At 38.4% G+C, this 21,771-nt stretch overlaps 1 protein-coding gene across 6 annotated transcripts in view; it reads left to right on the forward strand.

The window, feature by feature from the left end:
- Positions 1-21,771, forward strand: part of EPB41L4B (erythrocyte membrane protein band 4.1 like 4B) — a 1,171,543-nt gene that overhangs the window by 253,623 nt on the left and 896,149 nt on the right. For 2 of the 6 annotated variants that reach the window (XM_073678483.1, XM_073678484.1), the window contains one exon: positions 11,853-13,225. The exons of the other annotated variants lie outside the window; for them this stretch is intronic. In XM_073678483.1, coding sequence (XP_073534584.1) covers positions 11,853-12,000 — 148 coding nt within the window. In that variant the 3' untranslated portion in view covers positions 12,001-13,225. Of the gene's footprint in view, positions 1-11,852; positions 13,226-21,771 lie in introns of those variants that run through there. 6 annotated transcript variants of the gene reach the window in all.

Here is a 21,771-nt window from a genome sequence, read left to right on the forward strand (position 1 = left end):
CAAACTTTAGGTCTTTCTATTTTCCCTTTCATTGTTTTTTTGTTTTAAATTATAGTTTATCATTTGCTCTTTTGTATTTAACACGAGTACTTTCACTGGATTCATTTTTTTCAGGAGATTTTCCACATTATGTACTTAAACTTCATGGGTACCAATAACGATGAGCAGGACTGTATATAAATGACCTCTTCCAAGCTATAGGGAGGTCTGTGATCTGCATGAGAATCTACCTCCAGCGCTTATTTTAAATGAAGGCGGAGTTACCAATGTGAGACAAGTAACTCACACAGAACTTAAATTTGTCATTTACATAAAGTGATAAAAGATGATTTGTCAACAACAAGGTATCTGATATGAGGCATACAGGGATCACTCTCCTCAGCAGTCTTAGAACTTCTATGCCCATATTAATAGTTTTGATAGGTCAAATGTGGTAACAGATTCCCTTTTAACCTGTTTTCAGGTCAGTTTTTTTTTTCACTGATTCTAAATCTGCCCTTATTTTTCTTCTATCAGGTCTAATTAATGAGATGTGATAGACCCTATGTATATGCATACGACTGATCGAACACTAGGACTGATGTCTACTAAACATTTGTTATTTTTGCCTTCTTGATTATTAAAACAAATTCATACAATTTCTTTTATCTAGGAAAAAAATGTAAATCATCGTATAAGAATTAAACATGCATAAAAAGCTGTCATTAATACATTGTTCATTTACGGAGATACTCACAAAAGTGGCGCTTTGAATAGGCCAGCAGTAATCCGCCATCATGTGGGTATCCCAATGTCTTTGGTATCTTTCTTCTATAGTACTTAAATCTTGGTGGAATCGTTCACCCTGCTCTTCACTTAAATCACCAATGTTTTCTGGGAAACGATCCAAGTGACTGTGAAGATTATGCACCTTATATAGCCAAGGTGATAGAAACAAGATAGCATTCTTTGTACTAGTTCAGTGTAATTATATGCTTTATAGTTCCCAAGAAAATTCTGTACAATCAAAGTGAAAGAAGACCATGCATCTGCCTCAGCATAGTTCAATGAATCTTTGAAATGTGGATCTTTCATGAGTCTTCTGATTTGAGGACTGTCAAAAATACCCTACTTTTAACTTCTTAGGAATTTTCTGCAGATGTAATCAAAGCATCTTCTCGCTTTGTTTAGATCCTTTACAAACTGCTTCATTAAATCTAATTTTATAAACAGTGGTGGTAAAATGATCTTGTTCCTGTCAACCAATGGTTCTGCAATTACATTCTTTTCTCCTACTACCAGATACTCTCTCAGATGCCTCTGTTTTCTCACCCAATGCTCATTTTTTTATCTACTATCCCAGAGACAGTTAAAACAGGGATATTTAGTGTTTCCACTCTGCTGTCCCAGGAGATTATGCAAAAAATAAGTCTGTGCGGCACTCACTAGTTGTGTGCTCAAATAGGAATCCACTCCAGTATAATGTTAAATGAATTTGGCACTCCAGAAAAATAATGCAAAAAATTAATTTAATTAATACAAGATAGCCTCTTGTTAGCAAAATTGACGTTTTGGCCAAATAGCCCCACCTTTATCGGCAGGTTTTACTGTTATTTCCTTATCCGAAATGAGTGACTGAAGTGCCTGTTGGTCAAGATTAGTCATATTAGGTGGGCAGTGCAATTTGCCTCTACTGATATCCTTTTTAAATCGTTCAATCTCTCGATTGACAAGTCCGATAAAGGTTTCAATCACGGTTATTCTTAGGGGGCAAAAAGTGACTTTTAACATGAGGACCCAAATCCCTCAAATTGATCAAACTGGGGCTGGGAGGAAAAAGATTAGTAGCATCCGTAATCTCTTTATTAAACTGAACTTTCAATCTTAAAGATCTAAAAAAAAATTGCAGGTCCATGTCTAACTGGAAAGTATCAAGCCTATATGAAGGACAAAAAGAGTCCTTTTTGCAAAATGGAAAGTTGTGCCGGTTTAAAACTCTTAGAAGAAATATTTATCACTAATGGTGATTGTATACCTGACAACTGTCTGTACAGTTGTCCGGGCGGACCAGCGGCATTGTCCCCATCTACGTGTCTTCCTTTTGGGAATCAACCCTCTTTTCTCCTAGATAAGGATGACGTTCGTTGTCCGAACTTGAATATTTAGTATCCGATGTGGGGGGTTTCCACTATTTATGGACATCAGGGGCTCTGCAAACGCGACATTGCATCCGCCCTCGATTCCAGTCAATTTTGCGTTCAAAAAGTCACACAGTGCTCCTTCCCTTCTGAACCCTGCCGTGTGCCCAAACCGTGTTTTTTCCCCACATAAGGGGTATCTGTGTACTCAGGAGAAATTGCAGAACAATTTTTGGGATCCATTTTCTTCTCTTACCCCTATGAAAATAAAAAAATTGGGGCTAAAAGATCATTTTTGTGGAAAAAGTTTTTTTTTTTTATCTTTTTTTCACGGCTCTACGTGTTAAACTTCTGTGAAGCACCTTTAGGTTCAGGGTGCTCACCACACATACGTTCCTTGTGGGGTCTAGCTTCCAAAATTGTGTCACTAGTGGGCGATTTCCACTGTTTAGGCACATCAGGGGCTCCCCAAACGCGACATTGCATCGGCTAATTATTCAAGCAAATTTTACATTCAAAAAGTCAAATCGTGCTCCTTCCTTTCCGAACCCTGCTGTGTGCCCACACAGTGGTTTTCCCCCACATATGAGGTATCTGCGTGCTCGAGAGAAATTGCACAACAAATTTTTTTGGTCTGTTTGTTCCTTTTACCCTTGCAAAAATAAAAAAAAATTGGGTCTAAAGTAACATTTTTTGGGGAAAAAGTTAAATGTTCATTTTCTTTCACATTCCAAAAATTCCTGTGAAGGGTTAATAAACTTCTTGAATGTGGTTTTGAGCACCTTGAGGGGTGCAGTTTTTAGAATGGTGTCACTTTTGGGTATTTTCTGTCATAAAGGCCTCTCAAAGTCACTTCTAATGTGATGTGGTCCCTAAAAAAAAAAAAAAAAAAAATGGATTTGTAAATCTTGTTGGAAAAATGAGAAATTGCTGGTCAACTTTTAACCCTTATAGCTTCCAAAAAAAAAATTGTGGTTAACTATTTTGTGTGGCGTATCTCTGATTTAAGGTCATGAAAATTCAAAGTTTGAAAATTGTGAACTTTTCAAAACTTTCGCCAAATTTACATTTTTTTCACAAAGTAATGAGTCATATCAAAGAAATTTTACCACTATCATGAAGTACAATATGTCACGAAAAAACTGTCTCTCAGAATCAGTGGGATCCGTTGAAGCGTTCCAGAGTTATTACCTCATAAAGTGACAGTGGTCAGAATTGTAAAAATTGGCCTGGTTATTAACGTGCAAACCATCTTCGAGGGTAAAGGGGTTAATGCTGATAAAATCTATATTTCTTGCAGAATCTGTTTTATAGAAATCCATGGTTAAAATTGTTTGCTAATGAGCTACAAGTGCAGTGGGGTGGGCCCAGCATTACAGCTTTGCTTCCTCTCTCCATATTCCCCGCCCACTGCAGCGGGCGGGGATAGGGAGGCGGGAGAGTACCCCACTGCACTTACAACCAATTAGCATTAAATTTCAACTATGAATTTCTCTAAAACAGCAGCACAGATTTCTACAACAAAGTTATGACGTTGTTCAGCATTAGGCTACGGCCCCACTATCAGTATTTGGTCAGTATTCGGTCAGTATTGTTTCTCAGGAGTGGGAGCCAAAACCAGGTGAGGAACAATCAGAGAAAAGGTATAATAGAAACAAGTCACCAATTCTGCATTTATCACCCACTCCTGGTTTTGGCTCCCACTCCTGAGAAAAAATACTGACCGAATACTGATAGTGGGGCTGTGGCCTTAAAGTGCCTATCTATATATGCCATTAGTTTAGGATATAAAATCCTGATTACAGGTTTTCTTTAACATAAAAACAAATATACATAAACGTTTGAACAATAGGTCATTTTGTGATGACACATTTTAGTAATTTCACTCTTTTGGTTTACATATAATATTGATTTTCTTCATTTTTGGGAAGGGAGGGCATGCACACAAAGCATTGTTTTGTTTTGCGGTGGTGGTATACAGATTGTATACTTTTTTGTGAACCATTAAAAAAATGTTTTGGGATTTTTTTTGGGGGGGGGGGAGCTGTGGGAGGGTGTAATGCTATAATATATCTTATTAGAGAAATCCGCCTCTTCCTTCTCCTGAATTGATCATTTATTTTCAAAATAATCAATTTACGGGTAAAATCTGCCTCCTATGAATACAGATTTTCTTATTACTGAGGTAATACATATAATGTGTATATATACAGTACAGACCAAAAGTTTGGACACACCTTCTCATTTAAAGATTTTTCTGTATTTTCTTGACTATGAAAATTGTACATTCACACTGAAGGCATCAAAACTATGAATTAACACATGTGGAATTATATACTTAACAAAAAAGTGTGAAACAACTGAAAATATGTCTTATATTCTAGGTTCTTCAAAGTAGCCACTTTTTGCTTTGATGACTGCGTTGCACACTCTTGGCTTTCTCTTGATGAGCTTCAAGAGGTAGTCACCGGAAATGGTCTTCCAACAATCTTGAAGCAGTTCCCAGAGATGCTTAGCACTTGTTGGCCCTTTTGCCTTCACTCTGCGGTCCAGCTCACCCCAAACCATCTCGATTTGGTTCAGGTCTGGTGACTGTGGAGGCCAGGTCATCTGGCGTAGCACCTCATCACTCTCCTTCTTGGTCAAATAGCCCTTACACGGCCTGGAGGTGTGTTTGGGGTGATTGTCCTGTTGAAAAATAAATGATGGTCCAACTAAACGCAAACCGGATGGAATAGCATGCCGCTGCGAGATGCTGTTGTAGCCATGCTGGTTCAGTATGCCTTCAATTTTGAATAAATCCACAACAGTGTCACCTGCAAAGCGCCCTCACACCATCACACCTCCTCCTCCATGCTTCACAGTGGGAACCAGACATGTAGAGTGCATCCGTTCACCTTTTCTGCGTCGCACAAAGACACGGTGGTTGGAACCAAAGATCTCAAATTTGGACTCATCAGACCAAAGCACAGATTTCCACTGGTCTAATGTCCATTCCTTGTGTTCTTTAGCCCAAACAAGTCTCTTCTGCTTGTTGCCTGTCCTTAGCAGTGGTTTCCTAGCAGCTATTTTACCATGAAGGCCTGCTGCACAAAGTCTTCTCTTAACAGTTGTTGAAGAGATGTGTCTGCTGCTAGAACTCTGTGTGGAATTGACCTGGTCTCTAATCTGAGCTGCTGTTAATCTGCGATTTCTGAGGCTGGTGACTCGGATAAACTTATCCTCAGAAGCAGAGGTGACTCTTGGTCTTCCTTTCCTGGGGCGGTCCTCATGTGAGCCAGTTTCTTTGTAGCGCTTGATGGTTTTTGCAACTGCACTTGGGGACACTTTCAAAGTTTTTCCTAATTTTTTGGACTGACTGACCTTCATTTCTTAAAGTAATGATGGCCACTCGTTTTTCTTTACTTAGCTGCTTTTTTCTTGCCATAATACAAATTCTAACAGTCTATTCAGTAGGAATATCAGCTGTGTATCCACCAGACTTCTGCACAACACAACTGATGGTCCCAACCCCATTTATAAGGCAAGAAATCCCACTTATTAAACCTGACAGGGCACACCTGTGAAGTGAAAACCATTTCTGGTGACTACCTCTTGAAGCTCATCAAGAGAATGCCAAGAGTGTGCAAAGCAGTCATCAAAGCAAAAGGTGGCTACTTTGAAGAACCTAGAATATAAGACATATTTTCAGTTGTCAGGAGCGGTAGGGTCGGTCCCACGCATTCATTTTTGGTCCCAGGTAATGACTATTACTTATCAATGTGTTTTACACGTGATGCCTATGAATACCAATTATGTAATTTGTAGATTGCATAGCAAACTCTAACTTTTACAGGGTATGATATAGTCATCTTTTCTTATATATACTGTTCCATTATATTTATTGTTATAGCCTGGTAATTTATTTATGACTATTGAATGCTGTTTTTTTACGCTACCCTATTCATGAAGTACGGGTATTGGTTTTTAATTAGAATTTTTTTTAATAATCTATCTAATAAACGTTGAATTTTATGATCTAGTTTACTCATTTTTTTGCTATCTGGACTAATCCTCCTCATGCAAGTTGTTGTTATATTATTGATGCTTTCAGTGTGAATGTACAATTTTCATAGTCAAGAAAATACAGAAAAATCTTTAAATGAGAAGGTGTGTCCAAACTTTTGGTCTGTATTGTATATATATTATATATGTGTGAATATAATATATATAGATTTTATTCACAGCTTGACTTTAATTGAAGATACAACTTGTACAGATTGTGTTTTTTACATTTTATATCCACATATTGAATTACAGACATATGTTTATAAGTCACAATCTTTTTTCCAAGTACACCCGTTTAAAAAAAAAAAAAGTTGCAGTTTGTATTTTTTTTATACATTTTCCAGAAAGAGTATCAGGTTGACAACCCTACTTCTAGGTAAATTATCTGTTTATTTCATGAATGTGCTGACAAAGTAACAATTATCAAATAAGCTTCATACTATTCTCTGTGCAAAAAAATGTCCAGCTCAACCTAGTATTACAGCATATGACCATGTATTTGCATTGAGTGGATATTCACTTTGAGTGCATTATTTTGGACCCTTATACAGTTTTCTTGATGTAAAACATGCCTGTGTGTGTGCATTTAAATGCCTTCAGAGGATGCTTGCTAATACTGCTTCTGTTCCTCCATGTCAGTTTCTATTAGGTATTCCCACTTTAGTCTGGTAACAAATTAACTTTTTGGTTATACAGATTGGTTATGATTTGTGAATCAACAGAAAGCTACCTGCTAACAACTTTTATTTCTGCCCTCTGGCAAAATTCTGCAATTGTTCTAACAAAGGTGTAGGCACTCTGTGTGTGTGTTTTACACATTTACATGTCATTATCCACAATAAGTTTAAGCAAATGTGGCAATATTTTGTGACCGCAAAGCTCAATTAATGTTTTACCTACTTCTACTCTGTCAAAGCGATTCAATGTCATTGACTTTAAGGCTGCGTGCCCACTATGCGTTTTTCAAGCGTTTTTGCCGCGGAATTTCCGCAGCGAAAACGCTTGGTAATACGTGCCCCATGGTCCCCAATGATAATCCGCATGTGCTGTGCACATGCTGCGGAAGTTTCCACCGCGGATTATCATTGAGGAAAAATCCACAGCATGTCCATTAATTTTGCGGACACACAGCGTAATTGCCGCCATTGACTTGCATTGAATTGCTTAATATCCGCATGACTACATGTGCACATGCGAATATTAAGCAATTCAATGTGCGGATGATACCCAGGTCTGGAGAAGAGGAGACTCTCATCTAGACCCGGGTACCATGGTACCTGTTAAAAAAAAAAAAAAAAAAAAATAACATATATACATTATACTTACCTTCCGATGTCCCCCGATCTCTATGGTGCGTCCTGACTCCCCGGTGGCTCGCGATGTTGTAAAAGGACCTTCCATGACGTCATTTAGTCATGTGACAGGTCAAATGGTTGCGTGACCTGTCACATGACTAAATGACATCATGGAAGGTCCTTTTACAACATCGCGAGCTGTACAAGAGATCGGACGCACCGGAGAGAAGACTGCAGGCCATCAGAAGGTGAGTATAATATATATATTTTACATATATATACATACATACACATATATATATATATATATATATATATATATATATATATATATATATATATATATATATATATATATATATATATATATATATATATATATATATATATATACAGTACAGACCAAAAGTTTGGACACACCTTCTCATTTAAAGATTTTTCTGTATTTTCATGAAAATTGTACATCCACACTGAAGGCATCAAAACTATGAATTACCACATGTGGAATTATATACTTAACAAAAAAGTGTGAAACAACTGAAAATATGTCTTATATTCTAGGTTCTTCAAAGTAGCCACCTTTTTCTTTGACGACTGCTTTGCACACTCTTTGCATTCTCTTGATGAGCTTCAAGAGGTAGTCATCGGAAATGGTTTTCACTTCACAGGTGTGCCCTGTCAGGTTTAATAAGTGGGATTTCTTGCCTTATAAATGTGGTTGAGACCATCAGTTGTGTTGTGCAGAAGTCTGGTGGATACACAGCTGATAGTCCTCCTGAATAGACTGTTAGAATTTGTATTATGGCAAGAAAAATGCAGCTAAGTAAAGAAAAACGAGAGGCCATCATTACTTTAAGAAATGAAGGTCAGTCAATGCGAAAAATTGGAAAAACTTTGAAAGTGTTCCCAAGTGCAGTTGTAAAAACCATAAATCGCTACAAAGAAACTGGCTCACATGAGGACCGCCCCAGGAAAGGAAGACCAAGAGTCACCTCTGCTTCTGAGGATAAGATTATCCGAGTCACCAGCCTCAGAAATCACAGGTTAAGCGCAGCTCAGATTAGAGACCAGGTCAATGTCACACAGAGTTCTAGCAGCAGACACATCTCTACAACAACTGTTAAGAGGAGACTTTGTGCAGAAGGCCTTCATGGTAAATTAGCTTCTAGAAAACCACTGCTAAGGACAGGCAACAAGCAGAAGAGACTTGTTTGGGCTAAAGAACACAAGGAATGGACATTAGACCAGTGGAAATCTGTGCTTTGGTCTGATGAGTCCAAATTTGAGATCTTTGGTTTCAACCACCATGTCTTTGTGCGACGCAGAAAAGGTGAACGGATGGACTCTACATGCCTGGTTTCCACCGTGAAGCATGGAGGAGCAGGTGTGATGGTGTGGGGGTGCTTTGCTGGCGACACTGTTGGGAATTTATTCAAAATTGAAGGCATACTGAACCAGCATGGCTACCACAGCATCTTGCAACCGCATGCTATTCCATCCGGTTTGCATTTAGTTGGACCATCATTTATTTTTCAACAGGACAATGACCCCAAACACACCTCCAGGCTGTGTAAGGGCTATTTGACCAAGAAGGAGAGTGATGGGGTGCTACGCCAAATGACCTGGCCTCCACAGTCACCAGACCTGAACCCAATTGAGATGGTTTGGGGTGAGCTGGACCTCAGAGTGAAGGCAAAAGGGCCAACAAGTGCTAAGCATCTCTGGGAACTCCTTCAAGATTGTTGGAAGACCATTTCCGGTGACTACCTCTTGAAGCTCATCAAGAGAATGCCAAGAGTGTGCAAAGCAGTCATCAAAGCAAAAGGTGGCTACTTTGAAGAACCTAGATTATAAGACATATTTTCAGTTGTTTCACATTTTTTTGTTAACTATATAATTCCACATGTGTTAATTCATAGTTTTGATTCCTTCAGTGTGAATGTACAATTTTCATAGTCATGAAAATGCAGAAAAATCTTTCAATGAGAAGGTGTGTCCAAACTTTTGGTCTGTACTGTATATAAATATAAAAAATATATATATATATTTTACCATTTTTATTCTTTTTTTTTTTTTTAACTATTGGTCACACCATATAAATCCATGTCGGTTGAATGGATTTATATAGTGTGACCAAGTTGACAAGCACTTTCCAACTGATGTTAAAATTGCTTTCAAAAACGCTTGACAAAAGCTTCTACCTGGCAGGAAAAACCCATGTAAAATCCACATGCGTTTTTCCTGCCAGGGAGAAGCGGAAAAAATCTGCAGCATTTCTGCATCGTGGGCACATAGCCTAATTCTTTTTCTCAAATCCCTCTTAATATGAATTATTGTATTAGGCCATTACTTTAATATTTTACAATATATCCCTTCTTTACCACTTTATGCTTACTTACTACGTTTATACTTTTGTGCTTGGTGTTTAGTGGAACCTTCTGAAATGGTCAACAATTACCCGTATGTTTATGTAGTTGATACCCCTGCCCGTGACTGCAATCAAAGATGTAAATTGAGAAGTTTGTGTATTGTGTCATACAGTTGTATTGACCAGCATAATTGATTTGGCTTAATAGCATAGTAAGGACAGTGTGATGGAAATTTATCTCTGCCAAATGTTGCCTTAGTTTGTAAGCTGAAAGAGTTGAGTGGATTGATTTGCGGGAGTCCAGTTCTGCATCTAGGTCAGTAACACCTGGCATCTAGACAGGATGCTTGCGAATCTCTTACCTTCTGTCTTCTCCAGCACAGCTTTTGATTAGCCAGGACTGGTGCAACGACCTCCGCATGTCACATTGCACAGATGACGTCACGCCAGCCATGACAAATGTCGCGCCAGGAACCCCAGAAGGTTAGAGATTCACGGGCCTACCATCTACCTGCCAGGTGCCACTGATCTCAATGATGGACCTAGGACCAAAGTCCTGCAAATCGATCCATTCACCTCTAGTTAAAATGCCCCTTTTCGATTTGGTGTGTATTTAGCTTAAAGGGGTATTCCCATCTTAAAATAACCTATACCAACATTTTGTAGGTATAATAATATTAACAAATACCTTCAATTACAAATGTAGCATAGTTCTTCTGATTCTCTATGTCTCTTTCCTAATGTGCAGACATTGAAGGACCTTAGGTATCCATGATTACGACCACTAGCAACTAGCTAAGGTCCTGCAATGCCTGCACATGAGGAAAGAGACCTAGTGAATACGAAAAACGATATTACATAACTGGAGGTATTTGCTAAGATTATAATTATTACACCTACTACAGATTTGGATAGGACCTTGGAGCTGGGAATACCCCTTTAAGGGCAGGTGCACACGAGCATATATACACTCATTCGAGAAAATCTGTCCGCTTATGCTAATAGCACTCTGATCAGAATGCGAGCTTAGTGTGATCCGATTCTTATTGGAAGATAAGATGGAGAGAAAAAAATTCTCCGTCGTCTGCATTCTGTCAGTCCGTAGAAATCTGACTGCACTGAGATGTCATCCGAGTGCAGTCCGATGTTTCCACAGACTGAGTTTGCACTCTCAGACTGTAAATATACGCTGGTTTGCACCTGTCGTTACTCTGACAAAAAGTTACTTTATGTTTAAAGCATTGTGACATGCATAGTTCTTCTAAGTCCTCATTCAGACGTCCTTTTTTGCGTATGAGAAAAAAAAGTCCCATATTTTTTTTATCAAATGTCCTGGATCCAATTTTCATCAATTTTTTTTGTCCATTTGTCTGTTTTTATCATTAGTAAGACATCCATTTTTCTCGTATGCAAAAAATGTAATAAATTTGGAGACATTAACATGAATGGTTGCTTGATTTGCAATCGCATTAAAAAACAGACGTGTCCCAGTTTTAAATCTGACCTGCAAATAAAAGTGCAACCTGTGAACAGCCTCATAAACTATAATTGGTCCATGTTTTAGAAACCTGGATAGAGAACATACATGAATCATTGACGTGTGGGGTCTATGTTGTGGTACAGTATATTCATCCAGAGGGTCGCATTCTGGTCCTGTCCTGCCTCTCCTCTGCCTCACTACGTTCCACACCTTCAGGAGTGTTCTTGAGGTCTTGGATTTATTACAGTTCCTCTTGGAATAGCACACTTAATCCATCTGCTAAATGCCATTTGCTTATTTATTGCAGATTTGCAATAGCAGATTGAGACTAATGCCTGCAGTATAACAAAGGGCAGCCATGTTCTTTGTCATATCGTTTTAAACTCTGTAGACAACTACGGTACTTAGAGAAAGATTTTAGTGAAAATATTTTTTTCTGCATTTTTCTTTTAATGGTCAAATGTTTTTATGCTTATTCATAAGTGATAAAGTGTATTTAGATTAGTTCCATTTGTAACTAACCAATGACTGTGCAAATGGCACAGGCCATCTTCTCATGATGACAGGGCATTTTGGAAACCAGTCTCCAGTGGGGATGGCAGAAACACACGATACATCCAAGATCAAAACCAAAGGAATTTGGGAGGCATTCAAAGCATTCTTTATCAAGACAAACTCATGACAACTCTGTGAAAAGCATAAGACTAACTACAGCCATCATCAGATACCCATTGCATTCATGAACTCATCTGTCTGTCACCATCTGAATCCAAGTATTGTGTAAAGTACAAATGCTTAAGTTTTCAAGCTAATCTCTCAGGTAGAAACATGTTTATTTTTTAGTTGTATGGATTTCACATAATTTGTTTATTGGGAAAGACTGTTAAAATGTGTTTGGCATATTGTATTTCAGTATAGTGAATGTGAGAAGACAATGAATATAAGGCCAAAATGCTATAGGTAATCACAATATGTATTTATTATTTTATTACTGTTGCTTTAAAAAAAAAAAACTGTATTGAGTTTATTGGTCCTTAAATCTACATATGGTACGATAAGGAGTTGATTACGGCCATTGCTAGGTCAAATATAAAATCCTGAAATTGATCTCTCCCAAACATTTGGTAAGTATTATCACTTCATACACATTTGAGCTATGCCATTGTATTTAGCATTATGTATCATCATGGATTGAAGTAAATTGCTTAACTTTTAGAACTCAAAAATAGTTGGATGATAAGATATTGGACAACTTGCAATGCACTTTTTGTAGGAAACATCTGAAGCCCTATATGTACCCTAATGCTTCATGCATTTTTTTTGTTTCATACAAGATTTAACCTTTTAAAGGGGTTGTCTAGTAATATGATATTGATGACCTATCCATCTGATAGGTAATCAATATCAGATCCATTGGGGTCTGGCATCTGGCACCCCCTTTGATTAGCCATTATTAGCTCTGTGGTCGCAGGAGGTAAACAATGAATGGAGATGCACTGCACAGCTCTAAACAATATGTTTCGGTCACTGCCTGGACTGCAGATGAACTCTTAGTCTCAATAAAATAGTACTCTGCTGTTCTCAAAAGTATAGGAGCTGATCTGCAGCACCTAGCAGCAGTTGCTACACATTGAACGGAGCTTCACAGTGCACCTCCATTGAGTTTTTATATTCGTCATCAATCTGCACAAATAGCTGATTTTTCACTTATAGGAAACTCAATATGTCATATAGAACCTTCAGGATAAAAAAAAGGTAAAAAACTGATGCTTGTTATAAAGCCCAATTAGTGGTTGATCTGCTGATCGTTCCCCATACCGCATGCATTATCTATGAACAGCAAAAATTCAACACAACTAAAAAAAAATTGCAGATTCTCCTTAAATAGCAGCTAACTTTTGTGGACACAAGCATTTATGAAAGAAGATCGAAGAAACTTGTTAACAGCATCCTGTTTAGAATATATGCATCAAGTCGGTAGACAGCTATGCACCCTTACAAGGAAAATGGTATCAGGATTTCGCATCCCAAACAATTTATAAGTTCATGTAGCACTTTCAAAGACAAGTCCATCAATACCTTTACATGGCCAGTCTGTTCCTTCATTACTGAGAAGTCTTAGTTTACATTGATATGCAAATGAGGCTGTAGATCTGAAGCCTTTGTCACTCCAGCTCTATTGCCCGCCCTGTGCCGACTCCTTCTTGTCTGAACACTCCTTTGCCTGAAGTCATACAACATAGAGGATGTTAGTCAAGTAGGTGGAGGTGGTGCTGGTTGGGGAATAGAGCTGGAGTGACAGAATCTTCATATCTACCATATCCATTTGCAAATTATTTGAAACACTGATTTCTCAGTAACTAAGGAATGGACTGGCCTTGTAAAGGTATTCAATGATAAAGAAATCTGGAACTCAGAAGGATTACAAGATATTATTTATTCACCGTTCACTGCTGACTTCTGGCACCGTTGGCCCATTACTTGCTTTATTCAGCTTGCTTCAATGCTATTTAGTGTATGTCTGATGATTGTTAGTTACACCGAAACGTCACACGCCTATCCATTATTTAACAGATAACCTCTTTTTATCCTACTGAGTGCCAGATTCCTTTATCATTGGATATTTATTGGATAGGACTCGATCCGTGCACCTGAAAGCACCAGTAGTACCGTGTTTCCTCCATTGTACATGTAAAGATATTGCTGTTCTTGTGTTTGAAACAGCTACATGCACATATACCGGTAAATAGTTAGTGGCGTGAAATCCTGCTGACAGATTGCCTTTAACCAGGAATTACCGATGTGACTATAGAAACCACTCATTAGATTCCTTCTTGGATGTACAGTATAAGGCCTATTAGGTTGAGGTTTAAATTGCCCTTGTCACATTGGTTTATAGCACTGTTTTGATGAAACCATAACATTTTTTGAGAAATTTGCAGCCAAGAAAAAGATTTAAAAAAGCGAGCATGACACGTGCATATGGCTAAATAGTTGTATCTATAGGAGTGCAGTGTATCACCATATGTGGAATTTAATGCAGTTTTGGCACTGCTGATTTCAATTGTAGTTCACTTGAGATCCACCAAAAATGTATCTTTCAATAAGATAAACATTAGTGGCTCCACAGGATTAGTCATTATTTTTGGTGTCTGCTTGCTGTTTTGTTAGTGAGGAAAAAAGTGAATTACAATTAAAATTGTTGGCATGTGACAAGCAGGCACCCCTGAATATAATGGAGTGACATCTGCAACCAGAATTTCAGGTTTTGATTTAGGAATTAAATGCAATAATTAATATAGAATGTTGCCTTAGTATCTAATTTTATTTATTTCTTGTGTCTATATATATTTTTTTTTTCGCTTTACAATGAATAATGGTAATACTCTATGTATGACCTGCCAACAGTGACTGCATGATTGGAAATATGTTTTTACTTTGTTATGGAGGCAAATAAATAATGAGCAAGTGGAAGGAAGGAATATAGCAGATCCGTTTTAACAGTTAAGAGAGCTGTCCATCAGATAGTATGTGACTTACGATGGCACGCCATAGTCTTGGTTTTATCTGGATCTGTGATCATGGTGCTGATTCCAGAAAGGTTTTCATTGGGTACTATAGATGGCATTATCTGTGGTCATGCAGTTCCACATTTGCACATTCCAAGTGGCGTACATGTATAAAAGGGATTTTCTACTTTCCTTGACTTGGAAGCATATAAACTGCCCTATGCACAGCTGGTTAGAGACTGAAAACCTATAAGACTTGAACGTTTATTGTATTAATTCTGCAAAAAAAGCTTGCTTAATTGATGGAGATAAAACCTGCTGCTGGGACGACAGGGATTTTTTTTTTTTTATTACTGATGCCTTTTAAGATGTTGCATAGTTTCTTTATTTATGATTAAGCAAATCAATCTTTTTAATGTTTCACATCTATTGTAAATAATGTTTTTTTATTGTTAGTTAAATGCAAAACTGGTCGCTCTTAATTAAAAAAAGAAAAACTGGATTATTTTTGTATATTAATGCAATTATAGCCTTATCTTAATTTTTCTAAATGGAAAAAAAACACTGAAATGCCATGTTAAATGTGTCCAGGTATCATGTACACTGTAATATTGGTTTATATCGAAGAGGACATTGTACTGTCACATTTCTTTCAATACACTGGCTTGTGGATGATACTGAATTTAATTTCTCAAAGGAGTCTGGCAGAAATATTGGCCAATCACAATACAGCTTACATGTTCCATAGGGGATAAAGAAATGAAAGCTACGCTTTGGCTTCTATGTGCATTAAGACTATTTTTTTTGTAAGGCTGATTTGATAAAGAAGCCCTTCTATTACAGCACTTGATTTATGTTGCAGAGTTTCATCATCTATTTTATTTGTCCTTTTTTCTTGAAAACTTTATGCTCAGACCTTAAAGGCATACACGTTACTAAGTAATTAGTCACCCTAATGTAGAAACCCTCTTAAAACGCATTCAGGCAGATTTAACAGGGAACTTGGAACTTTATCAAATACGACAAATAGAAAAACTTGCCTCTTTACTCACAGCAGCAATTGAGCTTAGCATTTTTTCGGCTCTGTTCACACTTTTGTGTTATGTCTTTTGTTTGTAACTGAAGCCATGGTGGTTTGCCAGATACAGAAAACATTGACGCCCAACAGTCTTCCTTCACATGGGGTCTTCCGATTTTGATGGGCAAAATATCCCTGTCATTGGAACAAGGCCCCAAAACGATTCGGCTGCCAACATGAACATGGCTCAGATGGCTTTACGCGCTAGAGAAACAGCACATTTTTTTGGTTGTTCTTCAGTCTTTTTTCTTTTTTAGTTAAAGGGTATGCAGTAAGAGGAAATAGAAGTCATTCCTTTCATATTTCCCATTATCTTTGAATCTGATTTTTGCTCAGGCTCAAAACACTGACTGAAAAACTCCTTCAATTACGGCTTTGCTAACCGTGAAAGCTCTACTAGGATTAGTTACCATGAGCAACTAGGCCAACAGTTCTGCTCGATTATTATGACAAATAAGGCCCATTGTGCTTTGCAGATAGGTGTTCTGTAGTTTTCAGATAAATAAGTATATAGTTGCTGTATGTACTACATATAAAGATCTGCATTAATATACACTGCTCTATAGATGTGTATATACAGTACTGTGCAAAAGATTTAGGCATGTGTGGAAAAAATGCTGCCAAATAAGAATTCTTTCAAGAATAGAAGCGTTAATAGTTTCAGTTAACAATAAGTGAACAAAACAATTAAATCAAATATTTGGCGTTCCCACCATTTTTCCTTCAAAAACCAATCAAAGCATCAATTCTTCTAAGTACACTTGTACGGTTTTTGAAGAAACTGGGAAGGGAAGTTGTTTCATACATCTTGGAAAACAAACCCTTCCATGGGTGCAGGCTTGTGGAAATCCTCCTGCCTCTTCATGCAATCCCAGACATATTCGATGATGTTGCGTTCAGAGCTCTGTGGGGGTCATATCATCACTTACAGGACTTTTTGACCTTTTTACACTGAATATAGTTCTTAATGACTTTGGCTCTATGCATGGGGTTCTTGTCCTGCTGCAGAATACATTTTGAGCCAGTTGGACATCTCCCTGAAGGTATTGCATGATGTCTAAGTATCTGCCTGTTTTTTTCTCAGCATTTGAGGACACCATTAATCTTGACCAAATTCTCAACTCCATTTGCGGAAATGTAGCCCGAAAGTTTGAATAAAGCTGCATGAAACTTCACTGTTTGTAAACATTTTTGTACTGGTCTTCAGCCCTTTAGCAAACAAACTGCCTTTTGTACCAAATATTTTACATTTTGACTCCTAAGTTCAGTATCCGCAGCCATTTTTTTCTGCAACCCACTTTGTACTGTAATGCATAATTTAGTCACTTGGCCAAACTTTTCCAAACGGTAGAGGAGTGTAACTGACTCCCACTGCTTGCTGCAAGTTCTGATCTGATCGCACTGCTGGACATCTTCAGAAGGCATGATGTGTCATTCATCTGGTAGACTAAATTTCCTTGGTTGACCACTGCGTTTATGGACCTCAATGTTTTCCATTTCCTGGTGTCATTAGTGTTGAGTTATATAGTAAACTAGCTATTGAACCCGTTCATTTTTATTGGTATATGGTCTTTTATCCTGGTATGTGCAGCCCCCCTCCTGGTATTTGCGCTGCCCCCATCCTGTCTCCACCATCCTATCCTGGTATGCATGGCACCCCTCACCCCCAATCCTGGAATGCATGGCACTCCTCATCCCAAATCCCGATATGCGTGGCACCCCTCACCCCCCAATCCTGGTATGTATGGTACCCCTCACCCCCAAATCCTGGTATGTATGGTACCCCTCACCCCCCAATCCTGGTATGCATGGTCCCCTCAACCCCAATCCTGGTATGTGTGGCCCCCTCAACCTCAATCCTGGTATGCGTGGTCCCCTCACCCCCCCAATCCTGGTATGCGTGGTCCCCTCACCCCCCAATCCTGGTATGTATGGTACCCCTCACCCCCCAATCCTGTTATGCATGGTCCCCTCAACCCCAATCCTGGTATGTGTGGCCCCCTCAACCTCAATCCTGGTATGCGTGGTCCCCTCACCCCCCCAATCCTGGTATGCGTGGTCCCCTCACCCCCCCAATCCTGGTATGCGTGGTAACCCTCACCCCCCAATCCTGGTATGCATGGTCCCCTCACCCCACAATCCTGGTGTGCATGGTCTCCTCACCCCCCAATCCTGGTATGCATGGTCCCCTCACCCACCAGTCCTGGTATGTGTGGCCCCCTCATCCCTTTCACGCTGTACACACATACAAAAAAATAAACACTTATACTCCCCTTCTTCTCTGTGCTCCAGCGCTGCTGCGTCCTGTTCTGCCGGAAGCCAGGGGAGGAGTGCGGCGCCAGAGCATCGCTCTGTCCTTCGCCATTTTGCTGAAGAGACACTGCAAATGTGTCTTCAGTAAAATGGCGCCGGATAGTGCTATGTGCCGATCCGGCGCCTCACTCCTGCCCCGGTCTCCGGCGAAGAGAGACGCCGCGGCAACGCTCCTCCCAGTCAGGTAAGTATCTAAGTATGGCGCCAGAGATCGCGGTATGCGTTCAATGTCTACGCATACTGCGATCTCCGGCGCCATACACACTCCTCTTACCTGTAACGGCTGGATGCGGTCTTCTGTCTGGAGCCAGACTGCACGTCACGCATGCGCAGTCTATAAAGGCTTCAGACAGAGAAATGCACTCCCGGTTATATTATAGATACTTCGTAACCATACAACACCATCAGGGAGATGTCGGTCTGGCTGTATTTTTGGTATTGTTAACTTGCTTCAGAATAACTTTGGGGCCACTGTCATTAAGGACAATTTTCAACGTAAAGAAGAACAAGGATTCCTGGAAGTGAAGATATGCCCCCCCCTCCACAGAGTCCTGGTCTCATTATCGTGTCTGTCTGGGATTACATGAAAAGGCAGAAGGATTTGCACAAGCCTACATCCAAAAGGACATGTGTTGGGGCCAAACATTTTGGAGAACTATCTCCCTGCTGAGTTTTTTTAAAAACAGTATGCAAATGTACCTAGAAGACGTGATACTGTTTTGTAGGCAATAAATGGTTACACCAAATATTCATTTGATTTAGATTTCACTTTGCATTTTGTTCATTGATAAAAATATAAACTATTATCATTCCTAGATTAGAAAACATTTACTTTGCAAAAGTTTTAGACAGATGTGATAAAAAATGCTGCAGAGTACTTTATATTTAGTGAAGAAACACAAACTAGCAACCACAGTTCCAACATTTAAAATTAAGGTATTGCATCAATATATTAAAATTCTATAACTCATCGGATTATTGCTCATTCTAAATAAATGATCACTTTTTCCACGTAAGTAATTTCTTTGCTCAGTCTTCTCATTTTAAATAATTGGCTATGAATGTTTGTTTACCGTCATATTCCCAACAACATTATGTGTGACTCTTCATTGTATGTGCTAGGTACAAATAAAACCGACTGTTTTAAATATTACAAATTTTCATTGATGTGTCTGTCATAATTCACAGTTCTGTCTTTACAGCTTCAGTCTTCATATGCTTGATTCAGCCATTCCTGATTTGCCACATTCATCAGCTGCTTTATTAAATCACATTATATTGTAGTTTACTCTATGGACTGTGTAGATTTTTTTTTTATCCAGATACTAAAAAATATCCTGTTATCTATTTTTTTATTTTTAAAATGGATCTTTTAAGAACTATATTTTTCTGAATGTTCAGCACATCATTTTACAGTATATAACATGAGCATAAACCCTTTTATTCTTCTGTTCTTCTTTATGCTTATGCAGCCTATGACCCAAAAGAACTGTTATCGCCATCTACTTTAGGAATTGGAAGGAAATGGCAAGGATAGAAGAAAATAGGTGTTTTTGCAACCTTAACATATACACTTCTCAGCATTGAAATTGCAATACCAAGAAAGAAAAGTTGTGAAAATATGGAAATCACATGATTGATAGACATGTTGTTGATGTGATAATGATAAACATAGAAACAGTTATCAAAACATCTGAATTTATTCAATACCTAGTATAAGCATCACATGCAGAAATAATCACGCTTGCATACCTTGGCATGCTATCAGTGACGATATTTAATGGTTGTTTGAAGAATGTTCTGTCACACAGAATGCATTTGGGTTCACACATCATCAAGTTCCACTGCTGGCAGCTTTCTTTGCAATTGACGAACATTGATGTGCCAAATGTGCTTGCTGTGAGACAAATGCAAAGACTCTGCAGGCCAGGGTAGCCTGTTTAGACTACAAAGGTATCTCACAGTAGCATGAACAACACGCATGTTGTTCACAGTAGCATGAACAACATGTGACCTGGCATTGTCGTATTGAAAAGCAGCTATTGGAACACTTTGGAGAAGTGACAATACTACCGATTCCAAATCAACGTATTGCCAAGCTATTAGTGTGCCACATGAAGAATACAGAGGTCTGGCTACTATACATTATGCCACCCCTCACTATAATCCATCATTTGCACTGGCATGACCTTCCCTCATGAATGCTTCATCATGACGTTTCCCTTCTTGTCTCCAGACAGATATCTGGCCTATCATTACAATCAAGACAAAAGCGGAACTCAGTGCTAAGGAGGATAGACCTCCATTACTGTCTTGCTTTGTACCATGATGACCTTTGAGAGCAATGGCATCAGGTCAATGGAACACTAGTAGCTGGACTTCTGGCTCATAGCCAAATGTCATGCAAATGGCTTTTGGTGGTTTATAGTGACCCTTTGTGACATCTTAGAATTGGTACATGACATCCAATTTTACTTTCAGCACAGAGTGGTAAATCATGCAACCAGTGGTATGGCCATTTCTCCAAAGTGTCTCAATAGCTGCTTTTCAACAAAACACCAGGCTACATGTAGGTTATGCTATTGTGATCAGCCTGTGTGCCCTAAACTAAATGACCTACCATGTCTTTCATCGTCTCTGAACTTGTCTCCCATTGAGAACATCTGGGTCATCAATGGTTGGAACTTGTAAAGGGAGCTACCAGCAGCGGATCTTGATTTTTGTGCCCAAATGCATTCAGCGTGGCAGAACATTTCTGCAGACAACCATTAATAATCTTTGATAGCCAGCCAAGGTATATGCAGATCTATTTCTGCATGTGGTGCTCATACTCGATAATTAATAAATCCAGAGGTTTTTAAAATTGTTTCTATTTACATTATTTGCATGTCATAAACTTGTCTATCGATCCTGTGATTATTAGAACTCTAGACTTTTCCCTCTTGATGTTGAAATTTAAATATTGATGAGTGTATTTACCTCCGTTACAGGTTATTTTCTGCCATAACGGGCAATTTATTTTCCTGTAAGTAAAGTCGGCATCAACATTTACAGTGAATAATTATACACCACTTGTTACAAATTATTGCTTAAGAAATAGTGAACACAGTTTTGTTGGTCTATTATTTTTGATACCAACCGACTAATCTTTTATTTCCCTTTTAAACAGTGATAAAGGTAAATAATAAAATTAATGCCTACCAAAAAATAAAAAAATCAGTAGGTTTCTAGACATTCCATATTGAGAGCTGCAAGCAAGAAAAATTTCAACATTTATCACTACAGCTGTGTGAAGAGAAGCTATATATTTATATTACAAATTTTGGTTCAATATTTGGAAATATTTTTAAATTAATCTGTGAAGGAGCCCAAAATGTTTATAGTTGGAGGTACAACAAATAAAAACTGTTATATTTGTCTAAAAACTGCACTAGCCATACTTTCCAGATTGTATGGAAAAATTAAAATTAGCCCTCAAGACAACGAGCACCGAATGCACCACTGCTGAGCTCATCTTTAGACAGGATAAGAAGCAAAATATAGTAATATCAGGAGAACATTGGA

Source organism: Phyllobates terribilis, unplaced genomic scaffold, assembly GCF_046119375.1.
Source record: "Phyllobates terribilis strain yellow unplaced genomic scaffold, ASM4611937v1 Scaffold_4__5_contigs__length_816908805, whole genome shotgun sequence".
Taxonomy (NCBI): domain Eukaryota; kingdom Metazoa; phylum Chordata; class Amphibia; order Anura; family Dendrobatidae; genus Phyllobates; species Phyllobates terribilis.